A 17,156-nucleotide genomic window follows, 5' to 3' on the forward strand; every position below is an offset into this window, starting at 1 on the left:
AATTTCAGAAACTTTGCATAATGGATTTTACTTTAAATCTAGACACGTGCCAGATAAGCATCAGGTAAAGAACTGTGTGCACAGAATTAAATCCAGAGAAACTACAAATTTTCATTCATCCCCGAGATTTCTGTCTGGGTATTCCTTGCTTAGCTGTCGTCGTGCGGCCACTGTTGATGCATAGATGACATATCCCCAGGAGAGCAACACGATCGAGAGGAGCAACTAAAAAAAAGCAAGAGGGGAAATTAAAAAAAAAAAATTACTGTAAGTGATACTTCCCTCCCTCCCCTCGCCCCAACAGGCTGCCGCGTACGTTGCTTAGGTGGGAATTACAGTGAAAAACTCGAATAAATGGGGTTCCGGAGGCGAGTACTCCCAGCCGCCCTTACGTAAGAAGCGGAAGAGCGTGTCTTCCAGGAAGAGGCGGAGTCGAGGTGAGAGAGTGAAAGCCTTAATACAGGAATGGATTTTGGAGTTTCTGGCCGCTGAAGAAATAGGGGGCCTTCCGCCTGCGGGCCTACGGAGTCGACACCGTGGAGCCTCGCCAGACCAGGGACCTACCACTGAATAAATCCAATCCAGGGTGCGGCGACTCACTGGCTTCATGGTAAGTTGGCGGCGGCGGCCCGCGGTAACGAAGGGAAACTGCAGGCCCTAGAGTAACCTCCGGGGCGGCGGCTGCCGAGCGGCGGCAGCCATCTTTCAGCCGGGCACAAGCGCCCGCCCCTTGCCTCCGGGAGCATTTCCCATCAGCCGGGCCGGCCTCTTCCGCCCGGAGCTGGGGGCGGGCTCACGTGATACGGGGGCCTAGCTTGCGGTGGAGAGAGGGGATGAGATAAAGGAGAAAACATGTTAAAAACGACCTTTTTTGCTACTTAGATGGGCGTGCCTTGCGATCCGGTCTTCTTTCAGTTGCAGTGCGGTAGTCACGCAAGATGTACCGTCGTAAGCATTTAAAAATTTATTTGAAAAAATCTTCATTTTAAATATTACACGGGCTTCTAACGCTGGAGGGATTAACGTTTCCTCCCGCATTTGTTTCCACATAATACAGAGAGACGTTCGTATAGTCATCGACTTAAACAGGTACCACCCACTTTTATATAACAGCGACGAATCGTTGTGGGAGTGCCTGTTAATTGAGCCCTTCCCAGAAACAAGTCTTTGAGAACGCAGTTGCTTGTGGATGTAAATGGTACTTCTAAGAAGAAATAACGTAGCACGAATTACTTGGCCTAATGTACCTGCCAATCAACAAGTGTGTTTTGAGCGTTTATGATGTGCTTAGAACGGTAGCACGTGTCAGATAATAAGCCAGAGACAGCATTTTGTACGTGGGCGGTTTCTACCTAGTTTAGCTGTAGAATGTTTGGGACGCTCCCGTCTGAGGCCTGTGGGTAGGGTGGAGCAATGGGCTGCTTTAGGCTCAGACGTTGTCACTATACATCTCAGATATCACCTAAAGAGGTTTTTAATCCAGATTCCGGGGAATGGGGAAGGGGAAAAGTATTCCTTTGAGAGAAAAATGTCGTCTGTCTTGGGAAGATTTTAAGGCCCTGTTCTCTTAGGTAATCCCTGTTTATCCCTAGACTGGAGTAGATTTCTTTATGAAGACTGGGTAGGACACTGGTTGGGCTCTGGCTTTGGATTCCATTCGCATCCCCGTGTTATGACCTAGCTGTGCAACCGGAGGCGGTCACTTCACCTTCAAATAACTCATTTCTTCATACACTAAAGATAATTTTAGTAACTTCTCGCAGAGTTTGGTGAGGTTTAAATGAGACCAACCTAGTTATCGTGTTTTCCGCGTAATTTAGGAGCGAACATGAAGTATTACGCCTGTAACCCCCAGCAACTACTGGTAACAAGAATGATAGTGATGGCAGTGATTTGTGCCCGAGAGGGTCTCTCGTAGTTCTTCCAGGAATGGAGGGGACGGTGGGGGAAGGGCGCGGCGGGCTTGGCCGAGCACTCTAGGCTCCGCCCTCAGTGCCGGCGGCCTTCTGCCGCGCATGCGTTACGCACGCGGGTGTTGTGTTTTGACGCGCGGGGGGCTGCGGAGTGGGTCTCGCTTTCTGCTGCCGTCCCCCAAGCTGCCATTGGTGATGAGCGCTTTACGTCACAGGGGTCGCAGCAGCCGCCAGGGTCTCCGCTGTCTCGCGAGGAGGGTGAAGCGCCCCCGCCTGCTCCCGCTCCTGAAGGCCGGCGGAGAAGTCGCCGGGTACGCCTTCGCGGATCCTGCCGTCACCGACCTAGCTTTCTGGGCCGCCGGGAGCTTGGCACAAGCGCCCCGGCCGGGACTGCGCCGGTATCCTCCGAGGTGGGTGAGATCCCGAACAATGGGGCGCCGGGGTCGGAAGGGCTGGGTGGGCTGGCGCTCCCGGCCTGGAATAAGGCCCAGGGACCTGGGACCTGCGGTCTGGGCCTCAGGGGCCGTCTGGGCCTCGGCGGGGCGGGGCCCCCAGCGGGCGGGCCGGCGGCTCCGGTGGCGCACCTGTGGAGTTGTGCGGGTGGGCGGGGGAGGGTTGCGTTTCCTAGAACCTTTCCCGAGGGGCACGAGCGTAGCGGTGTACTGGAAAGAGCTTGGTCTCTGGGAGGAAAAAAAAAAAAAAAAACCCATAAAACAAAACGTTCGTGCCTCATTCGTGGCATCGCCTCTCTCAGAGGTGTGCCAGAGGTTAGGTTAGGTGCCCTAATCTCACTGTCTGCCTGTCCAATGGGAGTAGCAGTGTTTTAGTTGGTTCTGATTATGTAATGCACGTGGGGCTTATCTGCGATCTTGGCCGGTGGCCGTTCTTGACCCAAGGAAGCCACTATCACCGTGACTCTTAGAGTTGTCTATGCTGTGTTACTCGTTGTGGGCTGGGCTCACTTGCCTGTGGTTTCTCCATCCATCCAGTTCAGCTTTCCTCGTGGGCTGCTGATTCCTAGACTGGAAGGGGGCAGTACTGAGATGGAGCAAACAGTGTTTTAAGAGCAAAAGTGAACAGAATTTTTGATAGGTAATTTTCAAGAATATTAAGTTAAATTAAGAGTTACCCGACATTTAAGTTAATGGTGAGGGTTGGGTTCTTTTTGTTTTATTTTGTTTTAAGTCAATGAAATTCAAAGCTGTAGTCAGCCAAAAACAATCAAGGCTTAGCTGGAATGAGTGGCTTTAGCAAGGAATGGCTCCCAAGCAGTTCTTTTTATGGTTGGAGTTGGAATTAATATTTATAGGATCTGGTTAATAGATCCTGTAAGATCTGTATGATCTTTAGGAACTGGTGATTAAATTGCAGTAATTTAATGTTCTCAAAGGTCATGAGAGATAGGACCCAGATTATTTTTAATACTTGAAGTTTATTCTAGTTCATCTACTTGCGAACCCTTTTTAGCCACTTTGCCTGGATATATTAAATACAGTAATAACATTAAAAGAATTGTTACAGGCTGTCAACTTTCTGGGTCTTTATAATCAGTTATAGGTGATGGAAAGGACTAAAATTAACTTTATTTTCAGATAACATGGGGAAACAGTATTAAATTCTTACTGCATGCTAATCGCTGTGCTAAGAATTTACATAGAATATATGCCTTCACACAACCACCTTTTCAGGTGGGAACTGGTACTTAACCCAATTTAGAATTGAGAAAATTTAATTTGAGAAATTAAATGATTTCCTCCAGATCGGACCATTGATAAGTGGTTTTTGATTTTCAACCCTGGCTCTGCATTAGAATAAATGTCACTTCCCTGTATGTAATCAACACCATTTTTAAATGTCCAGTCTATAATTTAGACTCCAGCCTCTTGATTCTTTACTCCCTCTCATCCTTTTCCCTAGGTAAGTATGATCGTTAATTATCTGAAATTCCCCCAAAACGTGACGGGAAGGATTCTTATCTCTGTTAAAGCCAGTAGATTTGAAAATTTTGGGAAGGTTTGGCTTAATCATTGTATCTTAAAGATAGAGTAAACTTTATTTATAATTTGGGAGGTGGTTAAGGAAATAGGATCAGAAGAATTGATTTCATCTTTATGCCTATGGAGAAATTAACTTAAAGTCCCAATTCCTAGAGTGTTAAGATAGAGAAACCTTTATTGCAGGCTTCTAGAACCTGAGCACTAAATCCACCATCAGGTCCACCTTTACTATCTAAACCCAGAATTTATAAACCTACGAATCTTAATCTGTCTCCTAGCCATTCTTATTTTATGTCTTAATCTGTATTTTTAAAACAGCTTTGTTGAGATATAATTTATATTCCATCTGTAAAGTTCACCAGTGTAAAGTATATAATCCAGTGGGTTTTAGTATATTTAAAGAGTTGTGCAACTATAATTGAACATTTTCTTCATTCCAGAAATAAACTTTGTAATCCCTCTCCCTCTCCCAGCAACCACCAATCTGTTTCCAGTGTTAGATTTGCCTATTCTAGACATTTTCATCATATAACATGTGGTCTTTGTGACTTTTTTTTTTTCCATTTAGCCTAATGAAAAGTTTCATCCTTCATGTAGCATGTATCAGTGTTTCATCCTTTTTTATTGCCCAGTAATATTCCATTGTATGGATATACCACATTTTATTTATCTTTTCATCAGTTGTTAGGATTGTTTACATTTTTGAGCTCTTACAACAAATGCTGCTGTGAATATTCACGTGTAAGTTTTTATGTGGGACAAGTTTTCATTTCTTTTGGATAGGTGTTGATTTCTTGAGTCATATGGTAATCCTACTTCATTTGTATCTCAGCAAATATTTGAGCAAATTTTTTAAAAATGTAATCTCCATACCCAGTGTGGGGCTTGAACTCATGACCCTGAGATCAAGAGTCAGTCACGAGCTCTACTGACTGAGCCAGCCTGATGCCCCATTAGCAAATGCTTTAATTTTAGCATTAGTGATGCTTTTGAAGGAGTAAATCTCTTATTTGATGATGTACATTCATTGCTGTTGTTTGATGTTTCTGATGAATACCATTCTTTATATCTAAAGATACTACTGTGAGAAATACAACTCTATTCTTTTTATCTATTATGGATGACATTACTGATCATTCTTTAGCTTTATGCTGTGCTGTCAAAGTGGTTAACAGGCTTATAAAACTAGGGAAGGGAAGACTAAGATTCCTTTTTTTTTTTTTTTAAGATTTTATTTATTTGGGAGAGAGCAAGAGTAGTGCACGAGCAGAGGGAGAGGGAGAAGCAGACTCCTTGCTGAGCAGGGAACCTGATGTGAGGCTCGATGCAGGGCTCGATCCCAAGACCATGGGATTATGACCTGAGCCGAAGGCAGATGCTTAACTGAACTCAGGTGCCCATAAGATTCCATTTTTTAAAAAAAATTCTTAGTTGAGATTTTGTTTTATTTGAACTTCAAGTTTACTACCTACTAATTTCCTTTAATAAAGTTCATTCAGGGTTATAATTTTTATGTGAAATGTTCAGTAAGCACTAAAATTCTGTATTTCCAAGACAAATTGAGATACAATGTATTAACTTTAAATTCACCAGTCTTTTGAAAAAGTCTAAAAATTCCTTTATTATATAGAGGGGCAAACTGAAATCTAGATCTAATTGGATGTTTCCAGTTTATAGAGTTAGTTTTAGGGGAAACCTCTTCTTCAATCCAGGTTCTCCGATAACCTATCCAGTTTCCTCTCCATTCTTCCTTCCCCTAATGTACAGACTCTGTGATCCTAAAAATTTTTATTTTTAGGCTTTTTTTTTTTTTTCCATCAGAGGGAGAATAAAAGTGTTAGAAGTAGGGGGAAATGCTGAGAAATTTATGTAATATTAGGGTTTAAATATATTAACAATTAGTATTGTATATAGTTCAGTATATTAATAAAAGCAGTTTATAATTATATGCTGTTTAAGAACAGTGGTGATTTCTGTATTTCTAGTCTAGAAAATGGAAGACTAGAAACACTTGGATGCCTGAAGAAGCATTCGTTCAGCATTAACTGATTTCCAGTTAAGTTATGTCTCTGAGAAAGTTAGGATGCCCTAGATGAGCTAAGTTTAATATGAAAACCATGATGAAATAGTTAACATTTCACAGTCATGAATTTTTGTTGTGGATTTTGTTTTTGTTAGAGTTCGGTATGGCCAGCGTTTAGAAAGTTATAATTCTATTATTTGACTAACCTGATAGCAGTTGACCACTGATGGAACTTCCTGTGATAGAAGAGGAGGAGACAGATGAATAATAGGCCCAGGAAACATAAAGGAAGAAGCAAATACTTAATATATACTCAGTGATTAGTATAGAATGCAGCTAAAGAGTGATTTTATAAGATAACAAGGCCACAAATGTGATGCACACCAAATTTCAGCTCTGGCAAATTATTTTGAAAGTTATGGGTCAACATAAACTGATAAATTTAAAGAAAACAAAACTAATCGTTAACATCTTAGCAATCCTTTTAGGAAAAAATAAGGGAAGGGCCCTGGAAGCATTATTTCAAGAAACTTTGTGGCTGATTTTGGATTTAAATAAAAAAGCTAAGCAAGGCTTTTTAGGGATGCTGTTAAGGAATCAGTGAGGAATTGAATATGGTAGTGTAACAATAGTATAGTAATAATAACAGCAGCTAACATGTACACAGTAGTTGCTAGGAGTTAGGAACTATCTTTGAATGCTTTTACAATTATTTAATTTAGTCTTCACTAAAAGATAATTTTTTTGTGTGTGAAAGAATCTTCCACTAAAAACTAACTAAACTAAACTAAAACAGAATTTGTTTAAACGGGTGAACTTTTTGGTACGCAAATTATCTCACTACAGTTATTTTTAAAGGTGCATATACAGTGCTTTCCACAAATAAAACAAGTCAATAGTCTATATTTTTCAGGGTATATGTATGAAAGATCAAAACCATACATAGAAATAACACCTGCTGAGGACTGTGGTGTTTTGGGTTTTTGTTTTCTAGAGAAGGATAGGAGGACATTTAAAAAAAATTGGAATAACCATGAGAAAATGTTAAGTTGTTAAATCTGAGTGGTGGATACATGGGTAGTTGGTGGATTTTCTTTTCTCAGTTATTTTCAGTTAAATATTTCTCCATTAAATTCTCTTTTAAAAGAATAGAATGCTACAGAATATTTGAGAGCTTACTATGTACCAGGCACCTTTTCTAAGGGCTTTTTATATCTTCATAAACCCTGTGATGCAGGTTCTGTTATTGCTGATGTGCATAGTCACACTGCTGGTATAGAACCAGGATTCAAACCCAGGAAATATCTAACTTTAGAGTTTGTGTTTTAAGTACTGTATTACTGTGCTACACTGCCCCTTCGTATTACAAGGATAATGAGCTACTCAACTATTTTCACCAAAGTATGTTTCACAGTCATTATTTGCACTTTTTTTTTTTTCAGATTTATTATTTTTTTATCCGGTTACTGATGTATTTTTTTCCCTTTTACAGATAATGGCATCAGCTGCTAAGGAATTTAAAATGGACAACTTTTCACCTAAAGCTGGTACTAGCAAATTGCAACAGACAGTACCAGCTGATGCATCTCCTGATTCTAAGTGTCCTATATGTTTGGATAGATTTGATAACGTGTCTTACTTAGATCGCTGTTTACATAAGTTTTGTTTTCGCTGTGTACAGGAGTGGTCAAAAAACAAAGCTGAATGTCCACTATGTAAACAGCCCTTTGATTCTATTTTCCATTCTGTGAGGGCAGAAGATGACTTCAAGGAGTATGTCCTAAGGCCTTCATATAATGGTTCCTTTGCAACCCCTGATGTTCCACGATTTCGCTATCGTACAACTATGACAAGGGATCGAAGTGCTTCTGTTTATTCACCTAATAATACCATGAATAGAAGAACAACAACTCCACCAGATAGTGGAGTACTATTTGAAGGGTTAGGCATTTCAACAAGACCTAGAAATGGTGAAATTCCTCAACTTATGAGACAGATTGCAATTAGGAGGCCAACTACTGCAGATGAAAGATCTTTGCGGAAAATTCAAGAACAGGACATTATTAATTTTAGGCGAACTCTGTACCGTGCCGGTGCCCGTGTTAGAAATATTGAAGATGGTGGTCGCTGCAGGGATATTTCAGCTGAATTTTTCCGTAGAAATCCAGCTTGCCTTCACAGATTAGTCCCCTGGTTAAAACGTGAACTTACAGTTCTTTTTGGAGCTCATGGATCTTTAGTGAATATCGTCCAGCACATCATCATGAGTAATGTTACTCGCTATGACTTGGAGAGTCGGGAATTTGTGTCTGACTTAAGACCGTTTCTCCTTAATCGGACTGAGCATTTTATACATGAATTTATCAGTTTTGCTCGATCTCCTTTTAACATGGCAGCTTTTGACCAGCATGCTAATTATGATTGCCCTGCTCCTTCATATGAAGAAGGTAGCCATTCTGATTCTTCAGTCATAACAATATCTCCTGATGAAGCTGAGACCCAAGAGTTGGATATCAATGTAACCACTGTTAGTCAGGCACCATGGGATGATGAAACTCCAGGGCCATCTTACTCAAGCTCAGAGCAGGTGCACGCTGCTATGTCTTCCCTTTTAAATACTTCTGATAGTTCAGATGAAGAACTTGGAACAGGAAGAGCCACGTCTCAGATACAAGGAGTACAAACTAATGAAGACCTAAATAATGATAGTGATTCTTCTTCAGATAATTGTGTCATTGTTGGGTTTGTTAAACCACTAGCTGAGAGGACCCCAGAACTTGTTGAACTGTCCTCTGATTCTGAGGAGTTAGGCTCTTATGAGAAAATGGAGACTGTGAAGACACAAGAACAGTCTTACAGTTCTGGTGATAGTGATGTTAGTAGATGTTCATCTCCACGCTCTGTCCTTGGAAAGGATGAGCAAATGAATAAAGGTCATTGCGGTTCTGGTAAAAGAATCAAGTCAAAAAAGGAAGAGAAACATTCTTCGTCCTTGTCATCTCCCAGAGACCTGAGCTCATCTATCAGAGGAGACAGAGTATATTCCCCATATAACCGCAGACACAGGAGGAGGGGAAGATCAAGAAGTTCAGATTCCCGTTCCCAGAGTAGAAGTGGGCATGATCAGAAGAATCGTAGAAAGCATCATGGAAAGAAAAGGATGAAAAGCAAAAGATCCAGAAGCAGGGAGAGTAGCAGACCTAGAGGTAGAAGAGACAAGAAGAGATCTAGAACTAGAGATAGCAGTTGGTCAAGAAGAAGCCAAACTCTCTCTCTCAGTAGTGAAAGTACCAGCAGATCAAGATCTCGTAGCAGTGATCATGGTAAAAGAAGATCACGGAGCAGAAATAGAGATCGTTATTATTTAAGAAATAATTATGGAAGCAGATATAAGTGGGAGTATACTTACTATAGTAGAAACAAGGACAGGGATGGCTATGAATCATCTTATAGGAGGAGGACTCTGTCCAGAGCTCATTATTCCAGACAATCTTCAAGTCCAGAATTTAGAATTCAGTCCTTTTCTGAAAGAACAAATGCTAGGAAGAAAAATAATCACAGTGAAAGAAAGTATTACTACTATGAAAGGCACAGATCAAGGAGCCTATCCAGTAATAGATCAAAGACTGCATCTACAGGCCCTGACTGGGTAAGAAATGAAAAGCCCGGAGGGAAACGAAAATACAAGACACGGCATTTGGAGGGTACTAATGAAGTGGCTCAACCTTCTCGTGAATTTGCTTCTAAAGTAAAGGAAAGTCATTACCAAAAATCCTCATCAAAATTGGATGGCAACCACAAAAATGAGAGTGACAGCTTCTCAGACAGCCGATCATCAGACAGAGAGACAAAACACAAGAGGAAAAAAAGGAGGACCCGGAGCCTCAGTGTAGAGATAGTTTATGAAGGGAAAGCTACTGATACAACTAGACATCATAAAAAGAAAAAGAAGAAGCACAAGAAGAAACATAAGAAACACCATGGGGACAATCTTTCACGTTCGCCAGTTGTAATTACCATTGATAGTGATAGTGATAAGGATTCAGAAGTAAAGGAGGATACAGAATGTGACAATAGTGGTCCTCAGGACTCTCTACAAAATGAGTTTTTGCCTCCTCCCTTGGAACCATTTGAAGCTAAAGAGGTAGTTACAATAGAAGATGAATTTGGCATCCTGGACAAGGAGTGTAGTATTACCACACTTAATAACAACTTGAATAATGCCAACAAAACTATGGATAATATTCCACCCCAGGCAGCTTCAGTTGAACAAACTCTTGATGTAAGAGAAGAGAGTACTTTTGCCTCCGATTTGGAGAATCAGCCCAGTAATGTCTCTTTTCAAACTGAGTCATCAAGGCAATTGCCATCTCCACGGACATCATTAATGTCAGTGTCTCTTGGTAGAGACCATGATACGTCTTAAAACTGCCAAAGCATCTCTTTGAGAATTCTGATGGTATTAAAAAAAAAGAAAAAAGACCAGTGTCATCTACTGCAGTCTATTTAAAGATGACTTTTGGTGAAAACTCTTTTCCCTCTTAAAAATATTTTAAGTGATTTTTTTTGTGTGTGTTATAAATTTGTAAAAATCATTATTCAAAAAGTATGTATGTCCTACCCTCAGAGATATGCACTTTTAAGTGAGGAAAATGATACTGCTAGCAGTTTATTTAAAACTTGGGATCCTTTTTAAATAAAAAAATATAAATTTTAGAAGTTATTTCATAAAGCCATATGGTATTGACATATTTTTAAAGTAGTCAATGAGTATTTTTGAATTTTTTTTTGAGAGTTATTCTGGAAATGTGTTATAAGCTAGGAGAATCCCTTTGGACAGTCTTTATTTTTCTTCTTAAAAATTTGTATGATTCAAAACCATTTCTTCAGGTTAAATTGAGGCATTTTAATCTGCACAGTTTATCTTGACATCTACCAAAAGAAAAATTTAAATATTTCCTTTATATTCTTGTTTATCTGGACTGCCAGTGAAACAAATGTGTATTCAACAAAATAAAAAATAAAATAGTAACACTTTAAAACAAGAATCCAGAAATTTTCCTATGCAGTATTGCCTTTAAAAGAAAAACTATTTTAGAGGAGCTAAAATCTTGAAAATAGTTCAGGATATACTTGTGAATACTAAATTGCAGGTGATCTGCATTTAACTGCACAGCTTTAATTTAGTTCTTTAATCTGATTATGAGGAATATCTGTCTTCAACAAAATGCAGCTATGTAGTGCTTAGCTTACTAAAAACAAAAAACCCTTGCCAAACTTCTTTTACATTGGTAGTTCTTGTACACAAAGTGGTTATGTTTATGTTTCATCCTGTTTTAGAGATGACAAAGTGCTTTCCATCTAGCCTAAAGTAAGATTGCCAGGGGAGAACAGAACTTGGATTAAGTCTAATTCAGCCTTCAGTTTGCCTTGCTACCATATTCATTCGTTGTTCGACAGAAGTTGGAATGCCTGCAGTGTGACAGGTTCTATACTATGTGTTTAGGATTTCAGTGATAGAACAAAGCAGATCTTCTCCTCGCCTTCATGGGACATAGATAAATATTACAAACCATAAATTCTCTGAAGAGAAAGTATAATTTCCTATAAGAACATACAATGGGGGCCTAGTCTCATGTGGAAGTAATGGCTGAATTGAAATTCAGAAAACAAGTAGATGTTAGCTAGGAGTAGAGGTGTTCTTAGCAAAGGAAAAGATGTCGAAAGATCCAAAAGCAGAAGAGTAGCCTAGCATAGTCCAAGAACTAAAAGAAGGCAAAGTTAACCAAAAGGCAAAGAGTGTGGGACCAAGCTTTGTAGGTCGTGTTTGTATTTGTCCTCATGACAGTAGGAAACTTTTAAAATGAAAAATGACAATCTAAATTGATATCAGCAATTTTTAGTAAGCTCAGACACAAATTACGGGAAGGCTATAGTTAGTTGATCAAGGAATGTACTTTGAAATTATGACACGATTCTGTTTTTTCTTAAGTTTAAAAAACAATGCTCTTTCATTTTCTGATTTTCCATGGTATTTTTAGTTAAACATTTAGTGAAAACCTATCTTAATGTTTTCAGTTGAACCCATGAAACTCATCTTAATACAGGCACCATCACATCAATCTCTTAGGTGTTCAGGCCAAAAATTTCCCAGTCTTTGATTCTCCTCCTTCAGCCCTCTCATTGAATCCCCAGATCCTGGTCACTAGATATTTCTAATGTGTTTCTAATGTGTCTGTACCATCCAATCCAAGCAGCCATGAGCTCTCACCTGTGCTCTTATAATGGGTCTGCCTGCATCCACTGTTGCTCTACACCTACCTGTTTGCCTCCAACCATTCTTGATGTAGCGTTCAAAAGATACTTTAAAAAATTTTTTTGTCTTTTCATTCCCCTATTTAAAATCCTTCAGTAACTTTGTTTTTAGGATACTTAATAAAAGCAAACAAAAATCCAGCATAATATGGTTTACATACCTCTGCCTAATCAGGTTCTGGTTCATCTTCAGCTTTTCTCTCACCTCACTTGTGCTCTGGCCATCCTAACCTGCTTCAGGTCTATGGAGGTGCTGCTCCCTGCTAGTGCAGAGCCTTCATATGTGGATTTGTCTTCTGCTGGGAACTGAATTCCATCCTAGCTAAAGGAGGTTTCTGGTAAAGTGTGCCCCTCTTCCACTATTTCCCCTCAGTTACTTGCTCCCTTAATAATCCTGGACTCCTTCTGTAGTAATTGATTATTAAATGTTCTCTCACCAGTCTGCAGTTCTTTGGCAACTGCATGTATGTGTACTGGTAAATCCCTTCTGTTTTCTTTCACATAACAAGTGCTTGAAGCACATACTGGATGGATGACCAGGTGGTAGGGATTTTAAAAATTGGCCAAGACCTGCTTTCTGCTTTCAGAGGGCTCCACTCTCTGTCAGCTTTTAGCCTGATACTGTTCTGTTCATCTGAATTCAGTGTCTATAAGACATTTTATCTTACCTCAGGTTTTGTGTTTTTGTGACTTTTGCAACTTTTTTTTTTTAGAATATAGTATTTTTTTTAAAGATTTTATTTATTTGAGAGAGAGAATGTTGCCAATATCCAAACCAGATAAACTCAGGATAAAGAGAAGTCTGCTTTGTCCCCTGAATTGATGGTTCTTGGAACAAACAGATCCTCAGCAGCTGTTCCCTTTCCTTCCGACTCTAACCTCATCCTTAGGCAGCTTATCTTTTTTTTTTTCCCTTAAATCACATGAGCTCAATTTAATGGTTTGGTGTCAAAAGGGAAAAATTAAAAATTCATACACAAAATGTTATTCTATTTGAGAATAAGGATATTTCCTAACACCCCACTTCAGAAGTTATAAAAGTAGCCTCACAAAATCAGGGGCAACTTTATGTTTTTTGGAGATTCTCACTGGTGTTGATGATTTACCTTTATTTCACTGCCTGGAAGGTGAAAGGACTGGTGGGGACAGAATTGAATTTTTTTTTTAAGATTTTATTTATTTGAGAGAGAGAGTGAGATAGCATGAGAGGGGAGAGGGTCAGAGGGAGAAGCAGACTCCCTGCTGAGCAGGGAGCCCAATGTGGGACTCAATCCCGGGGTTCCAGGATCATGACCTGAGCCGAAGGCAGTCGCTTAACCAATTGAGCCACCCAGGCGCCCTGCAACTTTTTTGTTAAAGGAAATGCAGCCAAGCATTTTCACTTGCTCCTTCATGAATCCTCAGATTGACGAGGGGGAAACTTTTTACTTTCACTTCCCATTCTCAGGAAGCTCTGTGGGAGCTCCAAGGGCCTCCCCAACCCATTTAATGTGTAATAATGATGGGCTGTGTGTATAAAGGGGCAACAACTTACTCAAGGTAAGCTGATGGCCCATTCTTACTGGGAGTTCTTCCATCATGAATAATTGCAATCCTCTGCTAGTGGGTATGGATGCCATGAGCCAGTCAGCACATCCCTAGACTCAGAAAATTTTTCAGAAAGTTCTTTAGGATACCAGAAACCATGTGTAACCTCGTTTGGGTTGTCGCCAGCCCTGGTGTTCCCACCAATGGGGGCAGGGGATGGGAAGTAGAGGAGAAGCGTTCCTCTTCACAAACCAGATTTCATCAGAATTTTGAGCATGGGTCCATTTCTAATATTAAGTTCATAAAACTATGTGCAATTGAAAGTTAACATTATATTACTATAATGTGCTATCACTGAGACCAGAACTTAGTACCCCCTTACTTGGAAGGGGTAAGTTCCAAGATCCTCCCAGTGAATGCCTGCAACTAGATAGTACCCAGCCCTGTCGTATTTTCCGTACATAGATAACTATGATACAAAGTTTAACTTATAAATTAGGCACAATAAGAGATTAACAATAAGAATTGGACAGTTATAACAATATGCCATAATAAAAGTTACGTGAATGTGGTCTCAAAATAACTTGTACTCTTCTTGTGATGTAAGATGGTAGTATGCCTACATAATGAGGTGAATGACCTAGGCATTGTAGCATTTGGCTACTATTGATTGACCTCAAGAGGCTTCAAAAGGCTTCCGAATCATAGTTGACTGCAGATAACTGAAACATGAGAAGCAAAACGGCAGTTGGGGGCGGGGGGCACTACTATATAGACCTGTCCAGGGATTGATGCCTTTAGAAAAACCTACATGGGAAGCTAAATCATGATCATTGTGTATGTTGCCTACTCTCAAATGGTTCAGAAAAAAATTTACATATGTAGATGGAGACAGTGATAAAGTGAATTGTGGCAAAATGTTGAAAGTTGAGGGTAAAAAAAGTCTATTTTTGTAGTTTCTCTAAGTTTGAAATTTCAAAACAAGCTAATAAAATTGCCTCTGTGGGCCTGCAAGGTTACCTGATGTGTCAATCAGTTTTCAGTTATGTATACTCAGCAAAAGGAAAAAAAGTCACAAAGGCAAACATGCAGTAATTATTAAAGCCACTTTGTGAGAAAGAGCCAGAGTCACTAGAGAGGTGTTCTCATCCCATTTATAAGGCCTGGCCTGTTGAGATCTTAACCTGAGATACACAGTTACAACTGCTCTTGGTTCCATGCTCAGAAGCAAGCTTGTGAGGGGTATAAAATCAAAGGAGAGTTTTTTTCTTAAATTTAGGATGGAGGGAAGACAAGCTTTCTGGGAAGGAGACCTTGGAGCAGGAAAAGTTGAAGGCAAAGGAGAGTGGTAATGGATGCAGCAGGGTTCCTGAATGGCAAAGCAAAGAACACAGGTAAGTGAATTGGTAATGGATAGAAGCAGAGGCAAATCTTACTCTCAAGTGGCAGAAGAAGTTAATGCCCGAAGAAACGTGAGTAGGTACATCTGAGATGAGGTGGTTCACGCTGTAAAGCTTGTCTTTTCTCCATGAAATAGGAAGCAGTGCCAACTTCTGAGAAAGGTGGGTCATAAGTAAGATTGGGCTTGAGGAGAAGAATGAGAAAATGGCCACTGAGGGGCATGGAGAGAGGGTTAGCTAAGAATTACTGATGAGTGCTGAGGCCTGAGGCTTCCCCTTAAGACATGGCATATTGTATGGGTAACCAAGATTTGTGATTTTGTCCTGGTAGCATTCAGCACTATGGGAGTAGAAGCAGAAACTAATGGACATTTAGTATGTGTTCAGTATTTATACAGTGAATGAATACATGGATGGCTTACGGTTGGAGTTCTGCTGAATGTGACTAGTGAAACAACAGGGGCAAGGGAAATTGAGATACTGGTGAGTATGGTTGAATTGATGCATTCTGGTATCTGGGCTGTGTAGGGAAGGAGGTGAAGCTATGAGGTGACCATTATACTTAAAGAACAGGGAGATACCAAAGCATTTGTTTTCCAGTGAGGTTCAAGTAGGTATAGTGCAGGTAGGTGTAAGAAGACTGAAGAAATACTTTAAAGAGTGTAATTCTAGGCATGATTGGAAGTAAGTAGAATGGGTAGAGGTGGAGGTGAAGGTGATTGGAATTGATAGTGATCAGTGAGGCTGGAAGTGTACATGGAAGATGCTGTGGGTGATGGCAGCAGATAAAGGATGGAGAAGAAAAGGGTATTTTGGCTATTCATGGGTATTACAACTGTGCTTGTGTTCCACTGGAGCGGCTGGCACATGTACAGAGGCGGTAATAAAAACTTGGTAAAGAATTGATTATTTTGTCATTCTGAGTTTTTAGTCAATGCCTGGACCACTTAGGTATTAGAAAACCACACAGTAGGACCATTTCAGAAAGTACAGTAAGATCGGTTGTTACAGTGTCATGAAAATTAGGAAATTCTTACTTTACCTGCAAAGATATTGGGGGATGGTAAATCCACTGGATCTGTGCCTGAGAAAAGCAAGAGGTAAGGGAAGTCCAGTTAGGCCAAGGTCTGAGTCGATACATTTATCCCCATAGAAGCTGCAGCTGTGATGTTTGCCACATTAGATGATGGACTTTTATATAGACACGAGGGGGCAGAATTAGGTATCTAGTATTTGCCTGGAGTCAGCTGCTTCTCTGACCATCTGCAGTTTAGATAGGTAAACAGTTCTCTCCTAGGGAAAAGGGTATCTCTGTGCTTTTCTGTCTGTAAAATTCATTTATTCATCAAACACCAAGTACATGTGGCTCAAGTCTGTGCTAAATGCTAGGGGTATAACAATGAATTGGGTAGGAACCAACAGGAATTCTAAAGAAGGTGGGAATGGAACGATGAGATTTGTTCTTAAACAGTAATGTAGAAGAAAGTTTGGAGTGGGAAAGCCTCGGTGAGACTGCTTAAGAAGCTCTGCAGTAGCTCAAGCCAGAAATCAGAAGGGCCTGCAGAAGAATAGGGATCCAGTGAAGAGGCTGGATTCAGTAAATTTCTGTGGTAGAGTAGACACAGTTTGGGTACCATGTAGAGGAGGTTGGGCTGTAAGGAAGAGGGAAAAGTCTGGTATGAGATTTTTCTTAACCCCATGTGCGAGTTAGATGCCTGGTGATAATATCCAAGGTAGGAAATAGAGGAACAGGGATAGTTTGGGGAGGACAGTGAGTTCAGGTTGAGAGAGAGCTGCCTACAGCTGCACTGTCCAACGTAGTAGCTACCAAGCACACGTGGATATTACTTGAAATGTGGCTAGTAAAACTGAGAAACTGAAGTTTAAATTTTGTTTAAGGGGCTTATGGCTGCCATATTGGCCAATACTGGTAGAGAGCATTTCTATCATCACAGAAAATTCTGTTGGACAGCATGGAGGA

At 40.3% G+C, this 17,156-nt stretch overlaps 3 protein-coding genes across 5 annotated transcripts in view; 2 read left to right on the top strand and 1 right to left on the bottom strand.

Annotated features, from left to right (window-relative positions):
- Nucleotides 1–9: 9 nt before the first annotated feature.
- On the bottom strand, nt 10–815 carry SMIM27 (small integral membrane protein 27). The gene is made up of 2 exons (XM_027614417.1): nt 565–815; nt 10–225 (listed from the first exon to the last, which is right to left on the bottom strand). Exons 1-2 carry the CDS (start codon nt 607–609, stop codon nt 112–114), a joined length of 159 nt encoding a protein of 52 aa, XP_027470218.1. The 5' UTR covers nt 610–815; the 3' UTR covers nt 10–111.
- TOPORS (TOP1 binding arginine/serine rich protein, E3 ubiquitin ligase) lies at nt 323–10,967 on the top strand. 3 transcript variants are annotated; one of them, XM_035723456.1, is made up of 4 exons: nt 323–610; nt 883–948; nt 2,129–2,323; nt 7,426–10,967. In XM_035723456.1, exons 1-4 carry the CDS (start codon nt 608–610, stop codon nt 10,357–10,359), a joined length of 3,198 nt encoding a protein of 1,065 aa, XP_035579349.1. In that variant the 5' UTR covers nt 323–607; the 3' UTR covers nt 10,360–10,967. The 3 variants fall into 3 exon arrangements, with proteins under 3 accessions (XP_035579349.1, XP_035579350.1, XP_035579351.1); XM_035723457.1 differs by lacking the exon at nt 883–948 and having other exon boundaries at nt 7,426–10,966; XM_035723458.1 differs by lacking the exons at nt 883–948; nt 2,129–2,323 and having other exon boundaries at nt 7,426–10,966.
- A 4,031-nt stretch (nt 10,968–14,998) lies between these two features.
- The window catches only part of DDX58 (DExD/H-box helicase 58), a 41,949-nt gene continuing 39,791 nt past the window's right edge, over nt 14,999–17,156 (top strand). Inside the window, exon 1 of the mRNA XM_027614409.2 lies at nt 14,999–15,169. Coding sequence (XP_027470210.2) covers nt 15,127–15,169 — 43 coding nt within the window. The 5' untranslated portion in view covers nt 14,999–15,126. The remainder of the gene's footprint in view (nt 15,170–17,156) is intronic.

The sequence above is a fragment of the Zalophus californianus genome, chromosome 13 (assembly GCF_009762305.2).
Source record: "Zalophus californianus isolate mZalCal1 chromosome 13, mZalCal1.pri.v2, whole genome shotgun sequence".
Classification (NCBI taxonomy): domain Eukaryota; kingdom Metazoa; phylum Chordata; class Mammalia; order Carnivora; family Otariidae; genus Zalophus; species Zalophus californianus.